Source organism: Prinia subflava, chromosome 4 (genome assembly GCF_021018805.1).
Source record: "Prinia subflava isolate CZ2003 ecotype Zambia chromosome 4, Cam_Psub_1.2, whole genome shotgun sequence".
In the NCBI taxonomy this organism is placed as follows: Eukaryota; Metazoa; Chordata; class Aves; order Passeriformes; family Cisticolidae; genus Prinia; species Prinia subflava.
Genome location: NC_086250.1, coordinates 9,588,705 through 9,616,361, shown reverse-complemented (window position 1 = coordinate 9,616,361; position 27,657 = coordinate 9,588,705). Strand labels below are relative to the sequence as shown.

The 27,657-nt window shown below is 42.1% G+C and overlaps 1 protein-coding gene across 1 annotated transcript in view; it reads left to right on the top strand.

The window, feature by feature from the left end:
- The window catches only part of NTF3 (neurotrophin 3), a 53,012-nt gene extending 27,328 nt beyond the window's left edge, over nucleotides 1-25,684 (top strand). Inside the window, exon 3 of the mRNA XM_063395390.1 lies at nucleotides 21,401-25,684. Coding sequence (XP_063251460.1) covers nucleotides 21,401-22,195 — 795 coding nt within the window. The 3' untranslated portion in view covers nucleotides 22,196-25,684. The remainder of the gene's footprint in view (nucleotides 1-21,400) is intronic.
- The last annotated feature ends 1,973 nt before the right edge of the window (nucleotides 25,685-27,657 follow it).

Below are 27,657 nucleotides of genomic sequence, written 5' to 3'. Positions count from 1 at the left end.
TTCATCTTTCTGGCTGTCAATTACAAACAAATGACCAATAGAAAAGTCATAAAAGATTGAGAAAAACACAGGATCACAGGCTCTGATTATGTCATGTAACCTGTGTGACAGGAGAATAAGGATAGTCTGCTTTTGGGAACAGTGAAACTATGACTTCCTAACACTATTCATACGTGTAATTTACTTCTCTATGTCCATTTTTAGGGTGATAAGGTTTTTTTTTTCACTGACATACTTTAAGAACTAGATACATTTTTCATGCTTTCCTGTGCAAGTTATTGTGAAAACAAGAGGACTTGCTGAAACATTGCAGTGATTCCATCCCTAACCAAGAGATAAATTTTTTTGCAGAACAAAATTATCAACAAAAGGTAATTCTACACAGACTGCATGTGCTAAATGCCTTAGTGTTCCTGTTTATCTGTATAGGGAATATAAAACCGGATTCTCTTTTTTATCAATCCCACATTCCAGGGGAGCTGCGTCTTTGACAGACTACGCAGGAGCAGGACTTTTCCAGCTGGTAGATGCACTTATCCCATTAATTCTCCTCAAATACCTGTCCTGTCTAAAAATGTTGAGCCATTTTCTAATGCCATCAGAGCACGGGGGCTTTAAGTCACCATCACTTCTCAGAGTGTTAGAGAGCCCTTTGGTTATTCATCCTGAAAGCTGCAAAGGCAGCAAAACATTTCAGTCAACTGAGAGGGTGAGCACTTCTATCAGAGTTTGAAAATCCTTCCTATCATACTGGTTTTCCCCCCTTTTTTTTTTTCTAGAGGGGACGGTTCACTGAAAGGAACTGAATGTATTTATGTTCTTTCTTGAACTAAGATCTTGTCTAAGCCATCACTGTGAGATTTTACGTGTAGGAGGGGCAGATCCACAAGAAAACATCTTTACTGTGATCACCCCAAACGTTTTCACATTGATAACAAAGGGAGTCAGCACACAAGGTTTCTGTGGTTACACATGGCCATGTAAACACTTACAGACAATTAAGAGGGTCACATTTTAACTGAAATTGATTCTGCGTGGCCTTATGTAAAAACAAGTAAGGAGCTGGTATCAAAAATTAGCATCTGGATAAATTTTATTAGCAAAATTAGTATCATGGTTTACACAGACAAGCCAAAATATGTGAAAGCCAGGTTGGATGGGGCCCTGAACAGCCTGGGACAGTGGAAGGTGTCCCTGCTCATGACAGGGTTGGAATGAAATGAACTTTAAGGTGCCTTCCAACCCAGGCAGTTCTGTAGTTTTGTGATCCTATGATCTACTAAAACATCAGCAAAACCCACTGTCATTATCCTCCTGGAGGTGAGGGCTGAGTGGTTGCACACCTTTCTCAAGCACTGTTCAAGCTACCCCAGACCACCTGATCACTGTCTGCATCAATCATGAATCTCCCAGGTCCATGTCTGGCAGCATCCTCTGCAGCCTTGTTTATAAAAAACTTCATTACAGATACTCTGCAGCTAGGGAAATAATGGCCACCAAAACCCAGCTTTCCCTGGTTTTTATTTTTAGTTGTTGTGACACAGATGAGTGAAATGTGCAGTTGAGACAAATATCTAAATATATTTTTGCCCATACTTGAATAAATCCAGGGAACCCTGCGTACAGAGCTATCTTCATCTCCAACAGCAGCTCCCACCACAAATATAACCTCTCAGTTTTCACAGTAATCACAGTATCTCAGTAGTATCATTGAGATTAATTACTTTCATTCCTATTTCACAGGTAGAAATGTAGCTTTAAAAAGCTGAGCTCTTCTTTTACCTCAGAACCACTAAATTACAATTCTAATTACAAAACGAACAAATCTTTCAACTGTGCTACTGAACCAACTTCAGCAAACACACCTCAGACTAAAACGAACATGTTTTGTCTTTACTGGTGCACCATGTAGCAGCTGCATGTTCCTCAGTAATGCTGCAGGACAAAACAAAAAAAAAATTAAGTTAATTTTAGCAGCATAAACAAGTCCTTAATGTCTTTCCCAAACTTATGAAGGCAATTCCCAGGGGAGTTAGGAGCTGAACACAGGTTAGTGACTTAACCACCAGACACTCCTTTCTGACTAGCTGACCTCCGAGGAGAAATCCTTCAGAATTTCCAAGAACCCTCAGCTTTTCCTTGTTCTCAGCAGGACTCGTAGTCCTGAGCGCTCGGAATGCCACAAACACAATGTGCACGATGCTGAAGCCTAGTTATGATAGGGCCACAGCTGTTGGCAGCATTTTTATAAACCCGTTTGAAAAGCACAATTGTAAAGTACTGTACATCATTCACTCAGCTATGGTAGATTTTTAATTACTATTGCAATAACATCTGGAGATCAGGACCTGGCCTCACTGCCCCCAAACTGTGTGAGACGCAACTGTTCCGTGCTGCAGCGAACGAGACCCCGCAGGATTCCTGGCCTAAGGGGAGAGGAAATGGGGACATGCTTCTGGCATCTGGGGCTGGCAGGCGACCAGGATGCTGTGGGAGTGTCCGATGGGCACGTGTCCAGCCGGGAGAAGGGCCACAGCATGAGGCTGCAGCTGAAAGTAAAACCTCCTCCTCAAGTCTTCTCCCCTCGAGGTGAAGCCACTCAGCTGCAGGGCAGGCACACTGAGCTTCTCCTGCTCCCTGACCTCAGTGAATCCAGCCTGCAGGTTCCCCAAGCAGGAGGTGCTGGATAAGGGCAGGAGGGTTGGCATTCCCTGCCAGGGAGACATGGGAGCATCACTTGGTGCTCGAGATCCAACAGTGCTCATGTCCCAGCACGAAGCAAGGCACCAGCCTCCCTCCCAGAAAGCTCAGAATCCAGGAGAAAAGGTTGAACACCCAGCCTAAGATAACAGGGCCAGGGTGATGAGAGGAGGGGGTGTATTTCTGGAAGGAGATGATGCCCTCAGGCAGTCTATACCAGCAAACACAGCAGTAAGCTGTACTTGTAAATATATATTTTCACTTACTTAAACTGTAAACAGTGATGACAGCTGGGAGAAGAGCAAAGATGGGTAGGAAGGAGGAGAAAAGAGATTTTTTTTTTTTTTTTTTTAATTCTCGTGAAGAAATTAGGTTGCCAATCTCAGAACTGGTGAAAAAGTGTACTGGCACCAAACCAAAACCCAGCTTCTTGTGACCCATGCTGACAATCAAGGTTCATTGTTTTTTCACTGAATGAGATCATTTCACAAAGCACTGGAGTATTTTCAGGTTAGGGCTAGATCCTCACAGTGATATAAACCAGTGGGATGACTCAGTGCTGCTAAACTACAGAGGATCTGGCCTTCTAGGCAAAATTCAGATGCCTGGATCATCAGAGAAAATGGACTTTCAAAGCCTTTAAATCCTTGTTCCTCAGATCCTGTGGATAATATTGTTAGATCTTACAATTCCATTGTAATGATATTATCCTTCAAGTCAAAAACTTCCTAGAGAAATCACATGTAGTTCTCGCTTTGTCATAAACACCCCATACACCCCAGTCTTCCCCAATTCCTGAAAAGGTTTTGAATCAGAAAAATCAAATCAATTAAATTCAAACCATGTGGAAGGAGGCCTGTTCCCTTCATCCAATTAAACAATTTGTGCTTCTAAACATATTTTTGTTTATTTGTTTTAAAGTTCAAGTTTGATCGATTGAACTGAACACAAAATATTTTCAGATGGTCAGCTTGTAAACTTTTTGACATCGATTCCTGTTTGTTCTTGCCAGATTCATGACTTTTATCTCTTTGAGGCTCCCTTGGCTTTTGAGTGCCTCTTCTCCATTTTAATTAGTGTTTCAAACCCCTGTTAGGTTCTTTGTACCTGAGACAAGCTCCAGTGATTTAAAGCATTTTCAACTCCTTGCAAGCAGAAAAAATCTGGTACAAGTAACACCAATTTCTTCTGTACATTTCAAATAACATCACCTCAACTTTGCAGGGCTCTAAGCAAAAAAACTGTGGTAGAGACATAAACCTCAATTGCTGTCTGATAATTTGGCTCAATTTTCTGCATTCAAAGCCTGTCCTGCTTTGTCCACCCGAGCTAAAGTGTTAAGGGACTTCTCTGGAGTAAGAAAGTACCTGTAACAACATGTGAAGGGGGGGACTATGTTTTGCAGCTCTTCTTTTTTCTGTCAGCTGTGGTGCAGAGACGGTAGCAAGGAAGGAACTTTTTTGTATAGTTGCTCTTGGTGGAGGGGACACCAGGGGAAACTGGGGCTGTGGCAGAGGGAGTGAAACTATTGTTGTGTGCTGCACAGACAGAGAGGCTCCAACAGAGACAATGGGGCAAAATCCAGAAGTGTTTCTTCACGTCTCCATAGCCCATCTCACCCAATTCCCAGCAATTTCTGTAATATGTGGGTCTGATGTGGTGATGCAACCCGTGTGTCTTTCTCTGAGTCCCTCCTAATTAACTTCTAACTTGGCCACTGCTGAGAGAGGATCTCAAGGTGTTTAACTTTCACCAGATGGCCAGAGAGAAAGGATGGAAGTGCTATTCCCCCTGAGGGAAGTCCAGCCAAGGAAGAAAATCTTGGAGCCATCTGTATCAGGCAATCCACACAACATAAAAATTTAAGAACATTCGAACTGCTGCAGGAGTTTCGGTTGCAGTTTGTTTTTTAGGAAACCAAAGAATCTAACCACAAGTCACAACACAAAGCAAAATTCATTTTTGGTACCACTTGAGGAATTGTGCTGCTGCAGCAACCAGCAGGTCCAAACCCAGAAACTTCTCTGGCCTCTGCTCACATTGGCTTCCTGCAGTGCAGCTCTGTCACACCACGGCCTCCTGTGCACCTCAGGCAGGTCAGCTCCTCTCTTGGGCAGAAAGATTTTCACCTGCAAAACAGGAATCACAGGAGCACCGTTCAGCCTAGTGGGAATATTGTGACAGTAAATGCTGTCATACCAAACCACAAGTTTCCTGAAGCTGAGGAGAATAAAAACAAAAGGGCTTGTCTAGAACCACAATTCAGGCACTTGCCTCTGCCAAAAAGCTCTAATGGGATGACAGGACATGACAAAAAAAACCAAAACAAAACAAAAAACCAAAGAATTCACCACCATGAAAGATGGTGGCACCAGGGCCATGCCCTTTCTCAGGCACAAGCTGTACAACACAAGCTTTGTGTACAGCACAACATTTTGCAGCAGCACATCTGTATCCATGCTGAACAGGTAAACCTCTGTCTTACAGAGATTTCTATTTAAAAAACATAATTAAAAACACTAGTGTAGATCTGGCCTAGGCCTACAGCATGTTTGCCAGGTTGAGTCCACCTGGAAACAACCAGAGGCACAGGCATGTAAAGGTAGATGGAGCTGCCTTCCACAAGCAGAGACATTGAGAGAGTCAAGATCCATCCCTGACAGATTCAGAGTCTCCTGCCCATGTGGTTGTGTCAGAGGCAACAGGAAGCATGGAATCACAGAATCATAGAGTTGATAAGGTTGGAAAAGGCCTCTGAGATCACCAAATCCAACTGGAAATCCAGCACCTCCACGGTCACCTCTAAACTGTGTACTCAAGTGCCAGAGCCACATAGCCACCATTCCAGGGATGGTGACTCTACCACTGCCCTGGGCAATCTCTTCCAATGCTTCACAACCCTTTCTGTGGAGAATTTTTTTCCTAATATTGCAGTCCCTGAATGATTCTGCTTTACACCAGCACCTCTTTGATACAGGCTCAGTTAAAATTTCATGGTTGAGCTGGTGCAACTTTTCTATATGATCCTTTTTAAAGTGGTTTGATTTTTTTTCCCCACAAGAAGAACAAACAGAAACTGAGCTGATAGCAAGCAGGCTAACCCACTGAAAAGACATTGCATCAGGGTTATGGTTTGGAATATTTGAAGAATGTGAATATTGATAGAACAGAATCAGAAAGAGAGGGGGCCCTTCTTTTGTCACTTGTGCTTAGTTTGCACAAGTTTCACTTTATCAGCTGCAGTGGAGTTTCTCCCAGTTTAAACCAGTGTTAGAGAAAGAGGTGAGGCACAGGGAATACCAAGAGTGAGAATTTTTGAATCAGTGAACTGAACAATCTGGACAATATTTAAGTACATACATTTCATACACAGAAGACTGATGGGAAGGCATAAAGAAAAAAAATGCTTGTGAAGAAGCTAAATGCAATTTATTCCAAGAAATAAGATCAAAAGAAGTGTTTGAGCAGGAAAAAGTTTATGTTGTATGCAAAGCATAAAAAAAACCAGGAAAAACAAATCATCCTTGGCGTTTACTCCGGAGAATACCAACCAGGAAAACAAGAAGATCATTAAGCTTCTGTGTTGCATTACTTTAAAAATTGACTTGAATGAAAGCAAGCAGTACAATAATGAACTCAGTCAGAGAGCACTGTTCAATTAGAGGTTGAATTTAAGGGAGTTTATAAGAGCAACACTTAACAAAGAACAACTTGGTTGGGCTTATTGTTATGGAAAAGGGGGAAAAAAGTTGTGGTGGGTTAAATGGCATTTATAAAATAGGAGGGTCTGATCAAACCAATCCAGATTAGTCCTCCAGAGCAGTAAGACTTCAAAATTAGGTCAGGAGGATGAAAGGAGAGCGGAGTCTGAACTGTTTTGTACAAAGGCGATGTGACATATGGAACACGTTACAACTAAAGCAGGGAGCATGAATGTTTTCAGGAAAGAAAATGACAGGGCACTCCATGAGGAAATTTACAACCATGGAAGCTTCAAAAGGAATACAATTCCTATTTATTTGTGTATTTGTTTAGGGGAGTCAACCACTGCCTGTGCTCCAAAGCATAAGCATTATTTATTCTTCTTTCCACCTTCCTAACAATGGTGTTTGTGGGATTTGGGTTGTTCCATTTTCACTGGGCTGCAATTTTGCCTTCCCAGAACATAAAGGACAAGATCTACTAACATTTTAAGGGCTGTGTTCTTTAGGTTCAATAGTAATGGTTTAAAAACCTTCTTTCTTTCTTTTTTTTTTTTTTTTCCCTCTTTGTTTTCACAAGGAATTTTATAAGTGAAGACTTTTCAGTACAAAACAGTCCTTGAACAAGTTGTTCCTCAGCCTCCCTGCTAGGTATCTCGGATTCTGTCTCCTGAAGGAAAATATTGAACATTAATCCAGAACTTCCATTTCAAATCTTGAACCTGAGATCTTACTGTAGTATGAAAATTTCTCTTCAGCTAGAAACAAATTAAAGAAAATTGAGAAATCATTTATTGTCTTTAAACCATGTATAAAGCTGTCATTTTCACTGCCAAAAATTGCAGGTTAGGCAGAAGGCAAGGAAGTTACAAAAGGTTTTTGTGGAGTGATACCTGCATTAAAGGCATTTCTTCTGTTAGAATGTAGACAAACTAGTCTCCTTTCTTTAAGTAATGCAGGTTTTTTCTTCCACATAGCTGCAAACCAGAACAACCAGCTTCACAGTCTAAGCTCAGTATTATTCCCAAATTAGCTCAATATTATTCCCAAATTTAAGGAAAAGGAAAGAATTTGGCAAACTGCTGATCATAGCTTCAGCTTGGTGATAGAGCACAGAAAAGAGGACAAGAAGATAATTTTGTTTTACCGGCTCGTTATTCAGATATTTCTATATTCCATTTTTCAACATTGTTAGAGACCTGTCACAGAAAGATCTTCCAAAACCAGTCACACTTTCTTCATCCAGGCAAATCTGAGGCAGAACCACAAAAGTCTGCAAAGTCTACAGAGTATTTTAAGTCTTTGCTAGCAACTTTTAAGCAGAAGACACAGAATTGTTTCTTAAATTCTTCCAGTTTATTTGGAATCATGCTGATTGTGAGCATTAACACCTGATCCATTCCCATTGGATTTCCTCACAACAGCTTACCAGTACTGACATTAGCTGAAGAGAAAACCAAGCCAGCTCAGACTTTATGCCAGATAATGACCTCAGTTTTATGCAACTCAGTCTGGAGTCGCCTGCTTTCTGCGTGACCAAAAGCAGAGTTTGGCCTCAAGCTTTAATTTTTAAAAGTTGCATATACACAACTGTCTCCAAGCATAATACCATTTAATAATTTAAAATGGGAATAAATGTCCTTTTCAATTTTCCCCTAATTTCTAGCAGTCTAAAAATATGTGTCTTATCTTTGCTGCATAACTCTAGCAAAGTATTTTGCTTGTAAACCCAACTTTTGCACATGCCCTCGTGTTCCATGGTCCAGACAGTCTGAATCCCCCAGGCTTGGCCTGCCAGGTTCTCTTCTGCTCTCCACTCACCTACATCTCAATCTAAACCCTACTGGAGGTTTGACATCCCAAACTGTGCCTTCATATAAATGCTGGCAGGAAAGAGTCAGCATTTCTTCCTTCACGACACTGTCAAGGAAGAAATTTCTGAGGCTTGAGGTGCTCTCAGCCCAGAGATGTTGGTTTAAAGTGAGATGATGGGACCACAGGACAGAAAAGAGGCTTGTGTGTGGTTCTGCCTTTTCCTGGGAGGACACAGGAGATATCTCCTGAATATGTGTAGGCTTCCCATCAGTTCCAACCACAGGAAAAACTGCTTTCCATAGAAAAAGCCCTATACTCCTGCATGTAGCTCAGCAAAGCTCTTTGTGTTCTCACTGTCAAAAAGGCCTGAGAACTTTTTCTCCCCTTTACATGCAGTCATCCCAAGATATTGACTGACCTCTCACATTCTGTAAAAAGTTCCCCCATATGGTTGCCTCCCCAAAGTTCCTAAGGATGTGATTGCTTTGTTTTGTTTTTGCAGTGGGCTCCTTTCCATGTTTTCTGGTAAGAGAGTGTGAGCAGGTTAGGAAGGTCCTTCACAGGGAATATGCTCCCCAGTTTTCCAGCATTATTAATATCCTATCTCATTTGAACACAGGCCTTTACCTCAGAATTTGTACAGGATGCACTTGCTACTCACCACACGTTGCCAGTGCCGGTGTCTAGTCAGGAATATAAAAGGGAGGGAGGATCGTCCCCCCGCCTTCCCCAGCTTTGCTCCCATGGCTGTTCAAGCTCAGCTTGCTTAGAACAACTCTTCCTGCAGCCAGAGGAGCAGGGACTGCTCACCCAATACTCCCTGCTGAGAGGAAGTGGGTGGAGAGGGGATGCTGAGATGACAGAAGTGCAGAGAGCCCAAGCTTCACCCCACTCCACTTCCCCGCTCGCCAGAAGAGCTGGCTGGGAGCATGGGAGAGTAAACTGCTCCATGAAAAAAAAAAAAAAAAAAAGGAAAAGGGGAAAGAAAAAAATGAGGATGAAGTAATTGACTTTTGTAGCAGAGCAAAGGGAGTGCAAGTGGTGGTGGAGGGAAGATAGGGAGGAACTGTGACTGACTCACAATATATTCAGTTCCCCGCTCCTGGGGAGATGCAGCTGTGCATCTCCCCTCGTATAGGCTGTAAAGTTACACCATCGTCCAAAGTAAGCATCCCTAATTCTCCTACTTCCTGAAGCACAACAGTGTTTGGCTCCTTTTTAATCAGGGATTTCTACTGTGCAAATTGAAGTCTAGGACCAGGCTTTTCCTATGTGCAGAATTAAAAATCCTTCCCTTGATTGTTTTGTCGGTTCCTGGGGAAAACTACTGAACTGTTACAGCCGATTTACATTGGCCTGATCCTTTCTTAAAGCTCATTCCAAGTTATTCTTAATTCCTCAAGGCACCTGAGATGTTGTGCATGAGCCAGCCACGGACACCTTTGGCAATGCTTTCCACATCCTTTTTCTTCCCTCTGCTTGCTTCCCAGTTACTTCTGACTTCACTCGAGTAAGGACTGTTTCCCTTTTCTACCACTTCAGTAGGAAGAAATGTGGCATGGAATTACTTCTGATTTTGGCCAGCTTTGGTTAAGGCCAGCAGAGTCCAGGGAAGAAGCTGAAGGAAGAGGCTAATCCAGTTGTAGAACTAACCTAGACCAGCCCAGACACCACGAGAGGAAGGTCTGAAAGCCCACTTGCCCATTTTCTTCCCATGTGAGCTTTGGCTTGCCTAACTTAAGAAAAGTCACACAACCTGCCTGAGTTTCCCTTTTCAAACTGTAAAACAACAGCAGCCCTCTCTTACCCTGTGTTAGCAGAGGAGTTAGAACTAGATGATCCTTGAGGCCCCTTCAAACCCAAACCATTCCATGACTCTGTGATTCTGTGAATTTTGGGGTGGTTAGATGGGAGTAGGATCCTTTTGTGAAATGTTTAAAGTGTGTATCTGAAAAGAGGTGGCCAAAAGTCTGCTAAAAATTATTCTTGGTTCTCATACCCTGAGACTTATTTCAGTCCTGCCCCTCTATAATTTTTTTTCACAACCAGAATTTCTTCAGTAAGAAGGGATTTTCTAAAAAGCCATACAAGCTCCTGACTGTATAAGGGGAGGGAAGACCAGCTGTGGTACGTCTCGTTGGCCTCCTTCATATGCCCAGTTTAAGACTTGGCTTTTCTGTCAAATATCTGGAGATCATATGCTTGGTGAGAAACAGCATGTGTTAAAATACTCCCAGCTCTAAAACTCCCCTTTCAAGGATTTTTGGCAAGGGGGAGCAGGGAATGCATTGTGTATCAACAGCAAAATGGCATCTGGATTGAAAGATAAGAAAAACCGCCATGGTTTCCAAAAACCAAGGCCATTTTCAGATGAGTTTTGGACCTGGCAGAGGTGCAGAGCTTGCATTAGTACAGTGGGAGAAAGCAGAAATCATGCTTTGACTTTGCAAAGGCTTCTAGAGAGCCTATTAGCAAATTATTGGACATTTTGGATGGAAATTAGCAGAGCATTCAACCATGAGCTGAATGTGTGAGCAGCCTGCACTGCAGCGGGGCGACTCACAAACTTAAAAATCAGATATTCTGCTAGACTGGGACCAGAATACTCTCACCACTCTTGAGCATTAATCCCCAAATACAGTCAAACTCATGGCAAAGTGTGAACTCAGAGTTAAAACTGGAACACTTCCACATCTCGAGGAGAACTCCATACAGGAAATTTTATCCACATGCACATCAGTGAACTGGGGGACTCCCAAGCAAAGCTCCTCTTCAGGCAGATTTCTACCAGGAAAAAAATGCAGAGGAGCTGGATTTGCCAGAACAGCCCTTACCCTCAGGACAGGCCTATGTGTGAACAATTTGATTCAAACGAATGCAAATTAGCAGGATGACTTCTTTGTTCTGAATGGGCAATGGCTTTTAGAAAGATTCAGATGCAATGGGAAAAAACACAAGCCTGTCAGAGGCACACATTTTATTTGTGAGCTCTTCTCCATAAGAAGGGCTCAAGGGTCTCAATTTCCACCTTGGAGCAGCTCTAGGAGAAACCTCATGATTTTTCTGAGAGAAGTTGTTGGTAGAGATGATGTCTCATTTACCAGCTTGTTTAATTGATTAGAACAGGCAAGCTCTTTCTGTACAAAACTCTTTTTAAGGTCTGGCATCTTTTGCAAAGAAGCAACTTGTAACCTCTCCCCCCACGAAAACACTTCTGGTTTATCAGAAATACAAGACTCCTTTTTCTCTGAGAATGAATTTGAAAACATAATTTTAAGCTGGTTGTGAGCAAGCTACTGCACCTGTGCAAGGGGCATGGAAAAGATATTAATTATACACAGCAATGCTAATTTCTCACCACAGCTCGGATGGAAACAATTCAGTTGCATGTTGTATGTTAAAATAAGGTTCAAACATCAGCTGTATTTAGTCACATTGTCATGCCCTGCCTCCCTTACTGTACAAAAGCTTTGTCCAATTAGTGCTGATTTCACTGAGTTCCTATGGTGGCTTTAAAATATTTGGATGAGGCCTGGGGTCCTTTCCTTAAGAACGCCTCATCAGATACGTTGCACCTGCAAGCCTAACAAGGCTGGCTTTTTATCAGGGGGGTTGTGAACCTTTGAGGAACAGGGAGAGGCAATTCAGAGAGCAGCCTTTGATTCACGGAGTGGCCATGGATGTATTTCTGCATGGGTCCAGGGAAACCCGGAGTCACAGCCTTTGGAAAAGCAAACACAGGTGCAGTTCAGGGTGAAATGAAGCGGCTCTTCCCTGGCAAGGCTCAGTGCTTGGGACAAACTCCAGAGCAGCAATGTTCCTTCCAAAGCATCTTAACACTGGAAGGGGCTGCCCAGGGAGGTTTGGAGCCCCCATCCCTGGAGGTGTCCAAGGAATGACTGGATGTGGCACTCAGTGCTCTGCCCTGGGTGACACCATGGTTGTCAGTCACAAGTTGGACTCGATGCTCTTAAAGGTCTTTTCCAACCCTAATGATTTTGTGGTTCAGTGATTCTACACCATCAGTGCAAGCATCTGTGTTCAAGGGTCACAGCAGAGCTCTCAGAAAAACAAATAAATGCCTTTTTTAAAACTTAAACGACATAAATATCTCATCTTAACTTCAGGAACTATTTTAATTCTACTCAAACAAAAGCTCACTTCATTTCTAACTTCATTTGTAACATTCGCTATATTCCCTGTACTTATTTCACCTGGTATGTGCAAGTACTGTCTGTACCCATGAATCAGGCTTAAAAATACACAATTTTTCATGATGAGACTCTAACACTTTTGAATTTGCAGCCCAAGCTTTATTCTGTTTGCTTGCTTGATTTCACTTCACAAAAGAAAAAGGAAATCAGATGTTAAAAACAACAGAAGATGTTTCCAGCTTCTGAAACAAGCAAAAAGAAAAAAAAAACAACAAACAAACAAAACAAAAAAACCACAACAACACCAGAAAGCATTCTTTCATTCTTTTGCTTTCAATGTAAAATCCTGCAAAATAAGGGTGTATTGAAAGTCAGAGCTGAAAACAGTTTTCCCTTCGAGTTTCCTAATAAAAAAACCCTAACAAATAGTGGCTTAAAACTTGTCTTTTTTTGGTTTTTGGTTTGGTTTTTTTGTTTGTTTGTGTTTTGGGGTCTGTTTTTTTTTGTTTGTTTTTTTGGGGGGTGTTTTTTTGTTGTGATGGTGGTGGTGGTGTGGGGATTTTTAGTTTTGTTTTGTTTTGTTTTTTTCCTAAAAAATTAGTTGTCCAGTGGCAGTGTAAAAGTAAAAACACGTCTGACCATCCAGCATCACAGGGTCTCCAGGAGGCTGCTCTTTCATAGCCTAACAAGAGAGGGACAAAATTCTGATAATCCGAGAGGAGCTTCCCTTTCTCCTCCTGCTACCAAGCTAAACAAAATCCACCTCTGGCATTTCTAAATAGAACAATCAGGACAATCTGTTACAAGGCCAGGCTGGAAGCCCTCAGAATGGTGGGGAGGTGAAAGAAGTGAATTTCATCTGGAAGGCTGCTCTCAGCTTTAATTATGGACAACTTAAGCCCTCAAAGCATCCCTCTGACAAAAAATAAGAGGAACTGTAACTACTGCCTGACTTTAATACAAAACAATCAGCCCTGGTTGAGCCAAAGTAGGTCCAGGTTGACTTGAAAGGTTAATGGATCTTCAAACTATTTCAAGAGAAGACTGAAATGGAGTTTCCATGCTGCAAGGAAACACGAAACCCAGGCCCCTTTGGTGTGGCTTTGGGTTTGTTACAAACATCTTGCAGAGCTTGAAACCTGCTTTTGATGATCGGCCTAACTTCCCTTTCCTCAGCTTAATCCCAGTTTTCCTGATTGCACTCCTCTGCCCCACCCTAAAGCGAATGTTCCCTCTTCCCCAGTGCTTACACTGCCCAGATTTTTGCCCTGGGTTTTCTGCCATGCCCTTTCTGCCAGCTCAAGGCAAATGCTTGCACCTTCAAGGCAGTTTCCTCAAAGGTTAATTTTACAACCCTTTCAGTCATTCTTGCTTCTCTTTCCTGATTTTCTTTTTGTGTGGCAATACCTTCCTATTTTCAAGCTGTTTTCCCAATTTTACTGCTGTGCTACAAGAAGCAGCAATTCCCTTCCAGCTCTGCAATTAAATGCCCCAGTATTTGCATTTATTAAATACTGTGCTTTCCCAGAGTTTTAGACCATTTCTGGGTCTGATCAGGTATTGCTGCTTTCTAAGTTTCTTTCCCTCTGTGTATCACTGCTCAATATCAGTATTTCTCCAGCACATGAGCTTTTAATTTCTACTTCGGCTTTCATTTTGTAATTTTCTGCCAATATTTTATTTCTCCATCTCCCCAGCAGAGATTGTATTTCTCTTTGCATACTGCTGTTTGCATCCCCTCCAAATTCAGCTGCAAATTTAATTTGTTTGCTTCTTAGCCCTACCGCTATTAGCAAACAGTAATGAAAAGATTAAGTAACACATGGTTTAATTATCCATCACCATGTTTTACCTCTGGAGCTTTCTATTCTTCTGTTTCCAAATTACTTCTGAGGAAAAAATATGCAAGTACAAAGATCTGGGCAAATCTTCTGCTTTTTGGAAAATCAGCACAGGTCCAGTCAAATCAAGCTATTTATTCAGCTGTGGACACGACCTTTAGATTTCTTTGTACTTTGGGCAGTTTTCAGAGTTACACAGTGAATAATATGAAGAAATACTTCAGCTTTTGTGGAAATGATTTACCCCACTACAGCTTTATCTCTAGGATGATACTGTATTTATTTCCCTGTAATTCATGCTTTTCATTGATAGATAAAACTTTCAAACATTACAGGTGGACTTCCCTGATCCAGCCAGTGCAACATGAAAACCCCAACCTGTCTGACCTTGCAAATATCAGCTGATTTCTGGGTATTCCAGTTTCTGCTCTTTTAAAAAGGGAACAGTGGCAGTACTGCTACTTTGTCAGTAATAACCAAGAGAAATACTTATGGATTGCTCCAGTATCAGTGATGTGAGGATCACAGAATGGCCTGGTCTGGAAGAGACCTTAATGATCCCTTTGTCCCATCCCCTGCCTTGGTCAGGGACACCTTCCACTATCCCAGGTTGCTCAGAGCCCCATCCAGCCTGACCTTGGACACTTCCAGGGATGGGGCAGCCACAGCTGCTCTGGGAAACCTGTGCCAGGGCCTCACCACCCTCACAGGGAACTATTTCTTCCTAATATCCAAACTAAACCCACTGTCAGTTTGTTTTCCCTTGCCCTGTAATTCCAGGCCCTTGTCAAGAGTCTCTCTCCATCCTTCCTGTGGGCTCCCTTCAGGCACTGCAAGGCCACAATTAGGTCATCCCAAAATGTTTTCTTTTCCAAGCTGAACAATCCCAATTCTCCCAGCCTTTGCTCTCTCAGTAGAGGAAAAGCAGCCAGCTCTTTGAGAGAGAACCCAAAGGATGTCAGGGTATATACCTAGAGTCATAAAACACCACAATCATTCCACAGAGTCACTTCCTTTGCAGATATAGAAAGTAACAAACAAGACATTTTGACTTGACAAAACTCTTCCAACACCCCAGGGAAATTGGGTTCTCAGCCTTCAAACCTCTCGTTCTGACCTCCTCAATACACAGATTAATTAGTCAGCTGCTTAATGCAGAATGATACCACAGCAGTCAGGGCATAGACAGAGAGGTGTAAACACGTAAATATGTCACAAAAGTGTCAGTAAGGGATGGAATTGGAATGGAAAAGGACCCCGTTGTGACTGAGAAAAGGCTGCCTCCTCCTATAGCTGATTATAGACCTGGGGATGTAGCTGGGATGGCTGATATTGCACCAGACATTATTAATAGTCCAGTTCCCCAGTGGGATTGTGAGAGGATGCTGGGGAGTGCCAAATGCCTCCAGGGAGCTCTCAAGTGCCCTGGTGTCGGTGGCGGGGGAGGGAGGTGCAGGGCCAAAACCTGACAAGAATGAACTGTGCACAAGGTGTGAGGAGCAGCAGCTGTTCCAAAGAGTGAGGTAAGCACAGAGGAACTGCTCCTGACCTTTCTCTTGGAATCAGGCAGGTATGTGTAGAGCAGCCTCCTCTTGATCTCCAAAAAAATACAGATATATCTGTGGAAGGACCAAATGTAGGCACACACCTGCCATTGCAGCCACCTGGGTGACTCTGCACAGCTCATCTGGCAGCTCAGGGCACAGACTGCTCCTTGCAGCCGAGATGTCACAAAAGTGGCCCTCAGGAAGGAGTCACTGATTGGGAAAGCTTTTCCTGTGACCACTGTGGTCACCCCCACAGCGTTCTGGGTTGGTTCAAAGTGCAGAGGAGTTTTACATGCTCGGGTGAGCAGCTGTCCTGTTATGCTTTGCTCAGCCAGTTGTTTGAAGAAGAAAAGGAAATGCCAGTAACTCTGTGGGCTGAACTCCATTTCCACAAGAAATTGGGTATATACCATTCACTGGAGGTTACCGGGGCTCAGTGCTCAGATGTGTCTTCTCCTTTATAAATGGCCTTGAGTAAATTAATTAATACATCTCTGAGCTGCTCCAGAGATGAGGAAACTTTGGTGGGCTCCCCCTCAGATGTGTAGCTGTGCTCTCTGCCAGTGTGCCAGAGGAATGGATTCGTTTCAAATCCTCTCACTCTGCTCCAGTTTGATTGCCTCTCAGGATGGGAGAGTTAACACTTCAGGCTGCCATCGCTTGATTTTGTCTCTGAATTCTTCAGCTTGTTACAGGGCCTGGCTCTTGTGAAAGCTTTAGCTTCAATCTGTGTGTGTTGAAATTTCTGTATCCTGAGAAGTGGAAGCGTTCAGGAGGGTCACAATGTCTGCAGGGACATTCAGCACTCTGCAGCAATCTACCTTCATAAATCCATATTGTACAAACAGTTGAGTACTATTCTGAAGCACAGTGCAAACTTTCAGGCACAGTTATTTCACATTTGCACCTTTCTGGATCTTCAGAATGCTTTTCTTTTTTTAAAATGTTGGTTTTAGACTGTGTGTTCTTTACCTTTCCCATATCCCCCAAAGCCCAGAGGAGGGGGGCTGCATTTCTTCCCAACATAGTTATTAGGAAGAGGGAATCCGCGGGGCAATCCATGACTTGGGAGGTTGTGGAAGCAGTGCTCAGCAAACAATGACAATAATTACACTCTCCTCTTTGGTAAAAGCCTGGAAAAGCTGTCAGCCACCACAAAGAATCATTAGTTGCTCGGTCTGAAGAACAGAAGCTGCTCCTAAATTTTTTTAGAAAGTGCCAAACACTTCAAGCTGGCTTACATAAATCATGTGGGGTATTAAAATGCTGAATGTAAAACTCACCAGTCACTTTTCCTTCTATCCCTGTTCCTCTTAGCAATGACTTGCAAGTAAATACTTGGGCAGTCTCTCACAGTGCTAGGATTTCATGCATTCTGCAGAACATTTTAAATGATGTTTCACTCTTTCCCTGTGTGGAATGTCCAGAAACTGACCAGAATAAAGCTACACACACACAAGCTTTACAAAACTAAAGTAATTTTTTCACTACTACATAAAGTAGTAAGTCTGAAAAGAGCAGAAAGTGGTTTTCCAGAGCTTATTAGGGATTGAATTTATCGATGGAAGAAAGAGATAAGCTTATTTACATCTCCTAAATTTAGACCTTTCCTGAGCCACCTAGCTCAGACAGCATTAATACCCTGCTAGAATTGCAGTAATAGGCAGGAATACAAACCATTAACATAAAGTAAAGATAAGCCACAGCTGGGAGATCAACCAGCTTTGCAATGCATGAGCTTTTCTTTTCTGTGCTCTTTGCTTTTCTCCTCTGAGCCCCAAATGTCAGCAATCTCCAAGTCAAATTTGCTTAGTGCAAACTGGCCACAAACATAGCCAAAATGAATTTTTGTCAGGAATTTACATGTGGAAAATTCCAAAAAGAACCATGAGGAAAAACAAAAATATCTCAGTAACATGAGCCAATCAAGAAAAATTTAGCTTGGGAAAAATATTTCCACCTGAAATAAATAATCTGAATAGGAAAAAAAAAATAAAAAAAGAATAAGAAAAGAAGAAAAAAGGTCATTTTAGGGATTGAATTCTTGGGAGATTTTTATACCATTCTCCAAAAGGCCAAAGAAACAGTTGCTTGTGCTGAAGTAGCTTCTGCTGAGGTCCACAGAATCCTGTCCCTCCAGAGGAACCTGGAATTTGAGTCAGTGTTCTCTCAGACAGGACACTTATGCTGAAATCTTGCCTCCAATCTAAGTCCCTCTATAGATAATTTGTTCACTGGTGTGCACTGAGTAAGCACTTGTTCTGCTTTGTGAATTGCATTTTAGAATTTCTGGAGGTATGGCCAGAAACTCCAGAATTATTTGCTTTGAAAATATGAAAAGATAAACGTTTTAACTATTTACATTTTCCTCTCCTTTTTATGGATTTAAAAATGCACACACCAAATAAATTTCAAATTATCTGCAGTTCAGACAGGCACAATGTTCCATTTTGGGCAAAGAGCCATTCATCAAATGCAATAGTCCCCAGACCTGCAAACAAATATACTTTTAATGTGTCTTATAACCAGCTTACAGCCAAGGCCATAAACCAGCTGCAGTTTTCCAAAACACCCATTTCTCCTATCCTTTAGACATACTCTGAGGTGCTGGGCTTTATGGAGAGCCTGACAATTTTCAGTCCTCGACTGGAACTTCTGAACAGCACTTATGAACCTCCTAGGTTGGAGGAACTCTCTGAAAACTGTAATCTCACCAATCTTTGCATGTTCTGTCAAAGTTTTGCACCCAGAAAAATAGAAAGATTTGTTCTGAAACCTTTTTACTTTTGCAGCAAATAATTTGCAAAGCATAAATCAAACTACAGGTTGAATTTCAAAGTTAACATCTTTCCCACCAAATCCATAAGCCATTTCACATGAAGTTCAGGAAAATACTTTTCAACATTTTTCCCATTAATGAGGTTCCACCACAGAGAAGAAAAATATCTCATTTTAGCTTCTCCAGCTCTCAGGTCCCCAGCCCTTCCTTTCTGTGTGCAGTGTGACATTAAAGAGAGCAGGAACTCCAGCCTTACTTTTCCCACCTCATCACCTACTCCAACTTGTGTATTTCACTAGTGCCACTTAGTTTTGAGGCTGAGCAGAGCAGTGACTGCATGCAGCTGCATGTTGGCATGAATTCTGGCTTTTGAGCTGAGCCTTGTCAGAGCTTTGCTCACCGTCCTGTGGGCTCGTGTGTTGTCCTGCGTGTGGATTCCGGGTGCTGAGAGAAATCTGCTCAATGACATCTGTTTAATAATATTTTTACTGTTTTTAAAAGCAAGTCCTATGCTGAGGGAAGGCGAAATTGCCTGGCAATTTTTTATCCAGAAAGGCCTGGGCTCTGAGATCCATCTACATTAAGTTAGTATTTATTCAGGTATGACAGTAATTGTATGGTAACTGAACATCTTCGATTCTCCCCCCCACAAAAAAGCAAAACATTGCTGCAAGCAACAGTCTAGATTTAGGTGAACTCATACTGTGACAAACTGAGAATGGAGAAAACACATTTCTTGTCCATAAAAGGACAGCTCACACATCCACCGAGGGTAGCTCCGATTTTGCTGCAGTTCCAAACTGTGAAGTGGGGACTCAATCTTGCAAAAGGAGTTTTGTTTAGAGTGGATAGAAAGTTGTACAGTAAAAGATTTTTTTCTTCTTCCTTTTTTTTTTTTCCCTTTGCCTTCTGAAACAGAAAATGGTTCACCCTCTTAAACAGAAAATGGTGAGGGTTTTTCTTAAGTGGAAATTTTCTGTTCAGGAGGGAGGGGATCCTTCCCCTCATCTCAGCCCTGGTGAGGCACATCTAGAGTGCTGTGTCCAGTTCTGGGCTCCTTAGAGCCCAGAAGCAAATCCATGAAAATTATTAAGGATTTGGACAACTGTACCAGGAGGAGAGGTGAGGGAGCTGGGGCTGTTCATGCTGCAAAAGAGAAGTCCCATGGGGATTTTTTTGAAGTGTAGAAACACCTCACAGGAGGGAATAATAAAGATGGAGCAAGGCTCTACTCAGGTGTGTCCATGAAAGGACAAGAGGCAATGGGAAAAAACTGAGATCTAGGAAACACTGCTGATACATGAAATGTATTTTTTTTTAAGTTTAAGGGTGGTGAAACACTGGAAGAGGTTGTCAAGAGGGTTGTGGAGTCTCCATCCATGGAGATATTCCAAACCTGAGTAGACACAGCTGCCCCAGCTGATACTCCTGTGAGCAGTGAGTGGCCTAGATGATGTCCTGAGGATCCTTCCAACTCCATGTCCCATGGTCTGTGACTCTGTGCCTTCATCCCAGAGTGCCAGAGGTCTCTGACATGTGGTGGATGTGTTTGCAGAGCAGGAAAATCAAATTCAAGGCTTTCCTGAGTCATTTGAAACAGTACTACAGTCAGGGTTGATCACAGACTATGAGGGTGCTCTAAGATGAGTTTTGTATTTTCTCCTTCAATCCACTACTTGTGCAGCAAATTTTTAAACAGATGTGCTCTGAAGCGAATGGTTCACATCCACGACTTAGGATGTTACATTGAAAATTGATTTCATTTAAATATGAATGCAAATACCAAATATGCAGGTGTCCAAATATATAAGGAGAAGAACCACCTCCCTGGACAGTTGCTTATGGCTCTCAGCTACACAAACAAGATGAAGAAAAGGATTTAAAAAAGTGACAAATGAGCTTCTAGAATATGGGCAGGAGGTAGAATTCGAAGGAGACCACAGGAAGCCATACAGAGCAAAGTACAAAGAAGCAGCACACTTTTATGAAATGGTTTACAAATACTGAATCTTTGAACAAGATTTTTTTGCATTTTAGGAGATGGTGGGGAGAGGTATGTCCTCAATCTGTCCTTGAATATTTCTAATTGCTTCAGTTTTTTTCACCTTATGTAAATCAAATGAAGAAACTTCTTTTAAAACCACCAAAAAACCTGTTCCCAAACCTGAAAACAAGCCCTATGAAATGGTCTGTGGGTCCATCTGAATTCGCCATTTGTATTATAGAGGCCTAATCACCACTCTGTGACTTGACTGCATCATTTTCCTTCAAGAACCCTTTCCCTTACCAGAGAGAGAAAGACAATGAAAGCGCTATGGAAACAGGATTTATTTCCTTCTTATGGTAACATTAAACAGAAGCCATTTGATAAATATGAATTTGATGGGTCTGAGAGATCTCAGCACATAAAACCTGACAACAGGAAAGTCAGAATCCTTCATTTTACACAGTGAGAGGGTTTTCTACTCTGCATGATCCCAATTTCTCTGTGGGATAAACTCTGTGGAAGTAACTCTGTAGAATATCTCTCTGCTGCCAAGCCCTGGCCATACCATCCTAAGACCTACCTACCTCTGCAGAGAAAGAGCTTAACTGGTATTTATGTCACTATGCATGGAAAGGGGAAAAGCAAGGCCTAAAATATAGATGAAATACTGAAAAAAAATTCAGAAGAGAGTTGCACTCATTATAAAGTATAACATATAGCATCTTCAAAGTAACACACAGCCTGTGTTTCTATATCTCTATATATATATCTTTAAAGACATAGATGTTACTAAAATAATCCAATTTTTCATGTTTACAGCTTCTAGCAAACCTTCCTCTTGGACTGTTTTAACATTGACTCTCTGTTTCTTTGCAGATCTTACAGGTGAACAAGGTGATGTCCATCTTGTTTTATGTGATATTTCTCGCTTACCTTCGTGGCATCCAGTCTTCCAACATGGATCAAAGGAGTTTGCCAGAAGATTCGATAAATTCTCTTATTATTAAACTCATTCAGGCAGACATTTTAAAAAACAAGCTTTCTAAGCAGATGGTAGACATTAAGGAAAACTATCAGAACACAGTGCAGAAAACAGACACTCAGCAAGACATGGACGGGGAGGAAAATGTGAAATCAGACTTCCAGCCAGTTATCTCAGTGGATACAGATCTCTTGAGGCAGCAGAGGCGCTACAACTCGCCCCGAGTCCTCCTGAGCGACAACACGCCGCTGGAGCCGCCACCGCTGTACCTCATGGAGGATTACATCGGGAATTCCGTGGTGGTGAACAGAACCTCGCGGCGGAAGAGGTACGCGGAGCACAGGGGCCACCGGGGGGAATACTCTGTTTGCGACAGCGAAAGTTTGTGGGTCACGGACAAATCCTCCGCCATCGACATCAGGGGACACCAGGTGACTGTTCTGGGAGAAATTAAGACAGGCAACTCCCCGGTTAAGCAATATTTTTATGAAACGAGGTGTAAAGAGGCCAAGCCCGTGAAAAACGGCTGCCGTGGCATTGACGACAAGCACTGGAACTCCCAATGCAAGACATCCCAAACTTATGTCAGAGCACTGACTTCAGAAAACAACAAACTGGTGGGCTGGAGGTGGATAAGGATAGACACCTCCTGCGTGTGCGCCTTGTCCAGGAAAATAGGAAGAACATAGACCTGCATCTCTTTGCTATATAAATTATTACTTTAAATTATATGATATGCATGTAGCATATAAATGTTTATATTGTTTTATATATATTATAAGTTGACCTTATTTATTAAAGTTCAGCAAATCTACAGTATATAAGCTTTCTCTCTCAATAAACAAGAGCAAAGGGTGTGTGCCTCTGCCGTGGCCAACTCCGGGGGTTTTTTAGACTATGTTTGTGACACTGCTTGTTGGCAGCATACCGTAACCTTCCTGTAAAATCTGTAAAATCAGTATTTTTCATTCAGTATTGTCAAACCAGTGACTGTCATTTAGTAAACTTGTTAAAAATCAGATCAATGCCACGAGTTGTGTACATATTTATCTTCCCTGCTCTAGACGTTCATATTTAATTGGATCTGCAGTGTTGACTCCTCATCACCAAAAAAAAAAAAAAGGACCAAAATATGTGTTGTAGCCTGCAGATGATGTCAAATTTTCAGCTATCAGGTAGCCCTAAAATAAAGTTTCTGTGTATTATGCCAGTTTCGCCAGTGAAATTACCATTTTCCCTCTGTTAGCATTTCAGAATGGCTGCTAGTAATCCAGGAACATCCATTTTTGTTTTGAAAGCACATTTGTTTTGCAACTGTTTCTAATGCTGCCAGTGCATCATTGAAAAAATATGAAAAAAATCCAAAGTATTTGTTGCGGAAACTTGCTGAAGCCAAGAACTGATCTAAATGGATCATTAATATAATACATAAAAGATGGTTTGTTGTGATCAGCCTCTTCCTCCTCACACGAATCAATTATCTTCTGCTTGCATTGTTGGATCACTACTCTCTGTCTGAGTTTTTAAATTAGAAACAAAACTAGTGGTGTCTTAGCCTTAAAAGAGCCCTTGGCTTGCAAATGGTAGTAAAGAAAGATGTGATATCCTGGAGTGAATATCAAAGCCACACGCCTGTACAAAGGTTTCCTTCTCCTCAGCAATCCATTCTCCATCTTTCACGGGGGGGAAAATGTGTTGAAATGCTCAAAAAACCTGGTACCTTTCACAGGAACGTGAAATGGATGGTGGCTAAAATCCACGAAGTCTGTAGTTATACTGAAATTTCTGAATTAAACATATGAGTTGTTGCTTAGGACAGACAAATGTGCTAGCGTGTATTTACCTCAGACTCTTTGGATTGTCATGTAGCTCCAGTGGGGACTGGAATAATGACAGTACTTGAAAAGATGTCCCATTACACATTAGCTGTACAATGCCCTGGATGGGATCCCACTCCCAGGAAGCAAACGAGAGTTCCTGGCTAGGAACAGAATTCAGATTGGGCTGCACGTAATCTATGTCCAGACAGATCCAACCCACAGCCAGGGCTGGGAAATACCAGCTATTCAGAAAATTGTACCTTTTTTTTCTGAGGGATTTCACAGCTACAGCTTTTGCTGCTGTAGTGTGTTCAGCATCACGAATGGAAATGAGATCAGAGCCCTTAAACACGAGGTTGCAGGATGCCTTTGCTCATACAGCTTTCACTCCTGGAAAACCAGCTCCAAACATGCAACAGGCCACGGCTGCAAGGCAGCAACCTGTGCGGTCTCCCCTAATCCCTTACAGAGAGTGCTGCACACCACAACACCACCAGGGAGCTGGACAGGTCACCCTGAGGCCAAGCACTGGAGCAGCCCTGTCTTGGAAAGCCAGGTTGCAGCACATGGGTATTTTCTTCAGGGGAGGCCACAAGCAAAGCTTTTGAGAACCATCTGAATTTTCAGCATGAGGCCGGGGTATTTACCTCACAGGAAATATCATCACCTTGCAGCACTAAATCCTAACTTTGCTTCAAGCAATAACAACTCTGGAGGTTCAATACCAAGGCAGTCATTAAAATGAGAGGATGTAATATAACAAGGAATTCGGTATCTGATAGATCTGATTAGAATATTTCTCATTTCTTGGCAAAAATTTTAAAAAGAAAAGAAGGCAAACCCTACAGAACTTTTGCTACTTTTCCTAGTAGGAAATTTTAAGTTTTAACAAACCTTTTTGGCTTGGGGGAATAAGCATATTTTTCAGAGTTCTGCCCCACCAGATTTTCTACAAATGAAAGGCTTGATTTTACACCCTGAGTTCCCAAATAAACATTGTTTGCAGATGCTGGGAGCAACTGAGAGCTGATATAGTAATGGATCATTAACTTTAGAGATCTCTTTGTTTCACTGTGCCACATAGGTCTATCTCCATGTGAGAAGAGGAGGTAAGAAGAACAATTTAGCTTGTTGGAATCCCATTAATCAGAAACTACCTTACTCCTGCAGTGTGGATGCCACTTTTGTTTACATCACTGTAAATCCAGAGAAAATCTGTTGAAGACAGGGAAGAAAATGTAGCTTTATAACAAATGTAAACAACATCAGAGTTGATTCTAATGCCTTTATTTCTGCTCACTGAAAAATCAAGAGAGGTTCATTCTTCAAAGGCTCAAAGAAAGCCATTTGTCATTTTCCACTGTAAATCCAGTCACAGGAACTGGTCTTTGACTCTTGACTTTAACAAGTATTTTACAAGCAGCCAGCAAAAATGTCTTGGAGTAAATATGCCTGTCATCTGAAACACATGAGATGAGAACGGAGCGCGGTGTGTACGGTTATTAGACCGGCTGCCTCGTTCCCACCCCGGGAAAACAATGAGCGGAAGTGTTACCCCCTGGACCTGATCCAGCTTCCACTAAAGTCAATGGGAAAGAAAAAAATATATAATCTCACCTTCTCCAGTGGAAGCTGGATCAGGCCCCAAGCGAAGAAAAACCTGCAGATCTCGACCAGAGAGCAAGGCAATCCCGCACATCAGTAACGCGTTCCTGTAAATCCTGTGTACGCATAAGATGCTGTATAATTTTGTAACGAGTTTGTAAACAAAGCCTGTAATAAATTTGTTAAGGTCTAATTCTCTTTTCACTGTAGCCAGAGATGGTTTTATTGTCAACTTTGGTCATGGCACAATGAATTCAAAATTCCTTTCCAACTCTGTTTTTGTTTGTGTTAAGTAATTAAACAAAATATTCAGCTCTCAACGCCAGTTTAATTTAAGCTTTCAAAAAATCACTTCATTAGGCATTAGGCATCTCAGATGCTCTGTCAATATTGCTTTTGATCAATAGATCATTATAAACACACATTTTATTTAGATTTTCTCCCAAATGACCAAATGCTATTCTGACATTGCCTGTCTATGTCAAACTGTATTTTCTCCTCTTTTTCCCCCTAGTTTTTTTCCAGTCCATTTAGTAACAGCAAAAAATGCTCCACTGAGGTTTTGGAAAACCATCTGCATTTATTTTATCACCTTTGAACATGTGTTCAGGAATGAAGTCTGTGCAGAGAGTTTACTGCTACCAAGAGATTTGTGCGGCTGCACCAGGAAGAAACTTTGACTGGACTTTGCAGAGTGTGTGCTCAAAACCACTCTGCTCGTACTCTGTTATTTCAATTCTTTAGCAACCCAAGGCTTTTGCATTGTGTATCTGCAGACAATACCAAACAGGAAATGAGCCTGATTGGGAGTTTCAAAATTAAAAATTTCATGATAACGACCTGCTATCTCTGACCTCTCGGCGAATGCATTTGCGCAGCGAAGTCAAGCGCAGGAATATTCGTTTCGTTTAATAGAAACATTGTGGCAAAAGCGATGGGATTCTCTGCTCTCCATGCTTGCTAAGCGTGTGTAATTCATCATGGATGTGGGGCAGGAGGAGGAGGAAGAGGAGGAGGAGTAGGATAGGATAACAAGCACTACAGCTTGTGAGAAGTAAAAGGCTGTGCTCTGGCTTGAAGCGTTTTAAAGTGTGGAGGGGTTGTTCTCTGAAATGCTTTGTCTGTATTTTGTTACAGCAGATGGCAGAATGACAAAGAAAGCACAGATGTGGCGTAAAAAAACCAAGCAATATGAGGATAGCAAAAAACTTTCCCGGGAAAGTCGGCCACTCGCTACCACTGTGAGTCCCTGCAGGTCTGGGCAGGTGATTGCAGAGTTCAGCAATGACATCCCTAGTTTAATGATTCAGCTAATCTCTGTGGAAAAAAAGAAAAAAAAAAGATTTTTTTTTCCTGAAGCTCATTACATTCATGAGCTGGATAATTTTCTTTCCTTTTTTTTCTTGTCCCTTTGAGTTTGTGGGGTTTTTTTGTTTGGTTGGTTGTTTTTGGTAATCTCTAGCTGCTTTGGCACCTCTGATGAACAACGAGCGGTAATGTTTTGCATTAATGTCCCCAAATATAGATTTCTCCTTTGTTTTAGGGCTGAGCTTTGAAGCCAGCAGCACCTGAAAGCCATACTTTCATCACAGAACTGGCCTTTTGAAGTCACCACCTCATGTTTCCGGACATTTTGATCACAGGGTCCTATTTTGGAGCTCTTACCCACACAATAGGTGACATCATGACCAGGCTGATTGAGAAGTGGCTGTGTACACAACAACCAAGGAGCAAAGAGAGAGTGAGGCAGCCCTGTGCCATCTTTGCATCCACCTTCACACATCTCCTGCTCTGATTTCAGTCTTGAGTTGCACGATCAAGGGCTGGTGATCAAGGGTTGCTCTCTGCATGTCCAAGGGTTCAGATGCCCAGGATATCCTATAATGGCTGGTTTTGGGAATGACCTTAAAGATGATCTCATTCCAACACCCCTGCCACGGGCAGGGACACCTTCCACTAGACCACATTTCTCAGAACCACATTCAACCTGTCCTTGAGCACTTCCAGGGATGACCTTTGGCAGGAGGACAATTTCTCAGTTCACATAAACATGCCTTTTGTGAATCTGGGTATATCTTCTGTAAAGATAAAGGTCTTCTGTAAAAGGCTGCTGTGGTTGCAGCATTGGCCCTCTCCAAAACAAAGCACCTTGTCACTCTTCACCTGTGCCACAAGGAGCAGACGGAGTCATTGACAGACCAGCTAATTCATCCAGGGGAGCCTGCTAAGGGGGCAGGTAGCATGGTCCTTTCCTCTAAGCAAAAATATTCCCGTGGAGGGTTTGAGGAAAGCCAAAGAAGTGCTGAAAAATGCAGGGAGTCAGAACTGTTGGGTGGCAAACATCTTGCAGAGATTTCAGAAAGCGAGGGAGAATTCAGCTGTTCAACTGTAACATCAGATGAAAGGCTGATGATAAGGGTGCTATGATAGGGGTTAATTAATACCATTAGATCATCTGTAGCAGTAACTCAAAAGCAAAATGAACCTCTGTTAATTGGGGTTAATCCCCCTGTGTTGATGAGGAATTAACCACGCTCACTGAGCACACATGATGAAGCCTTGCTCTCAGTTACCCTGTGCAGCCCCTGTTTTCAGCACTCAGGACATTGCAGCTGTTAAGTGAGGGCAAAATTCAGCTCAGAAGGCCCCAAATCCACATTAAATGCATAAGGGGGAGCCCACGTTGGAAGCATTATCCACCACAAAAAACAAGCCAAGTTTTCAAT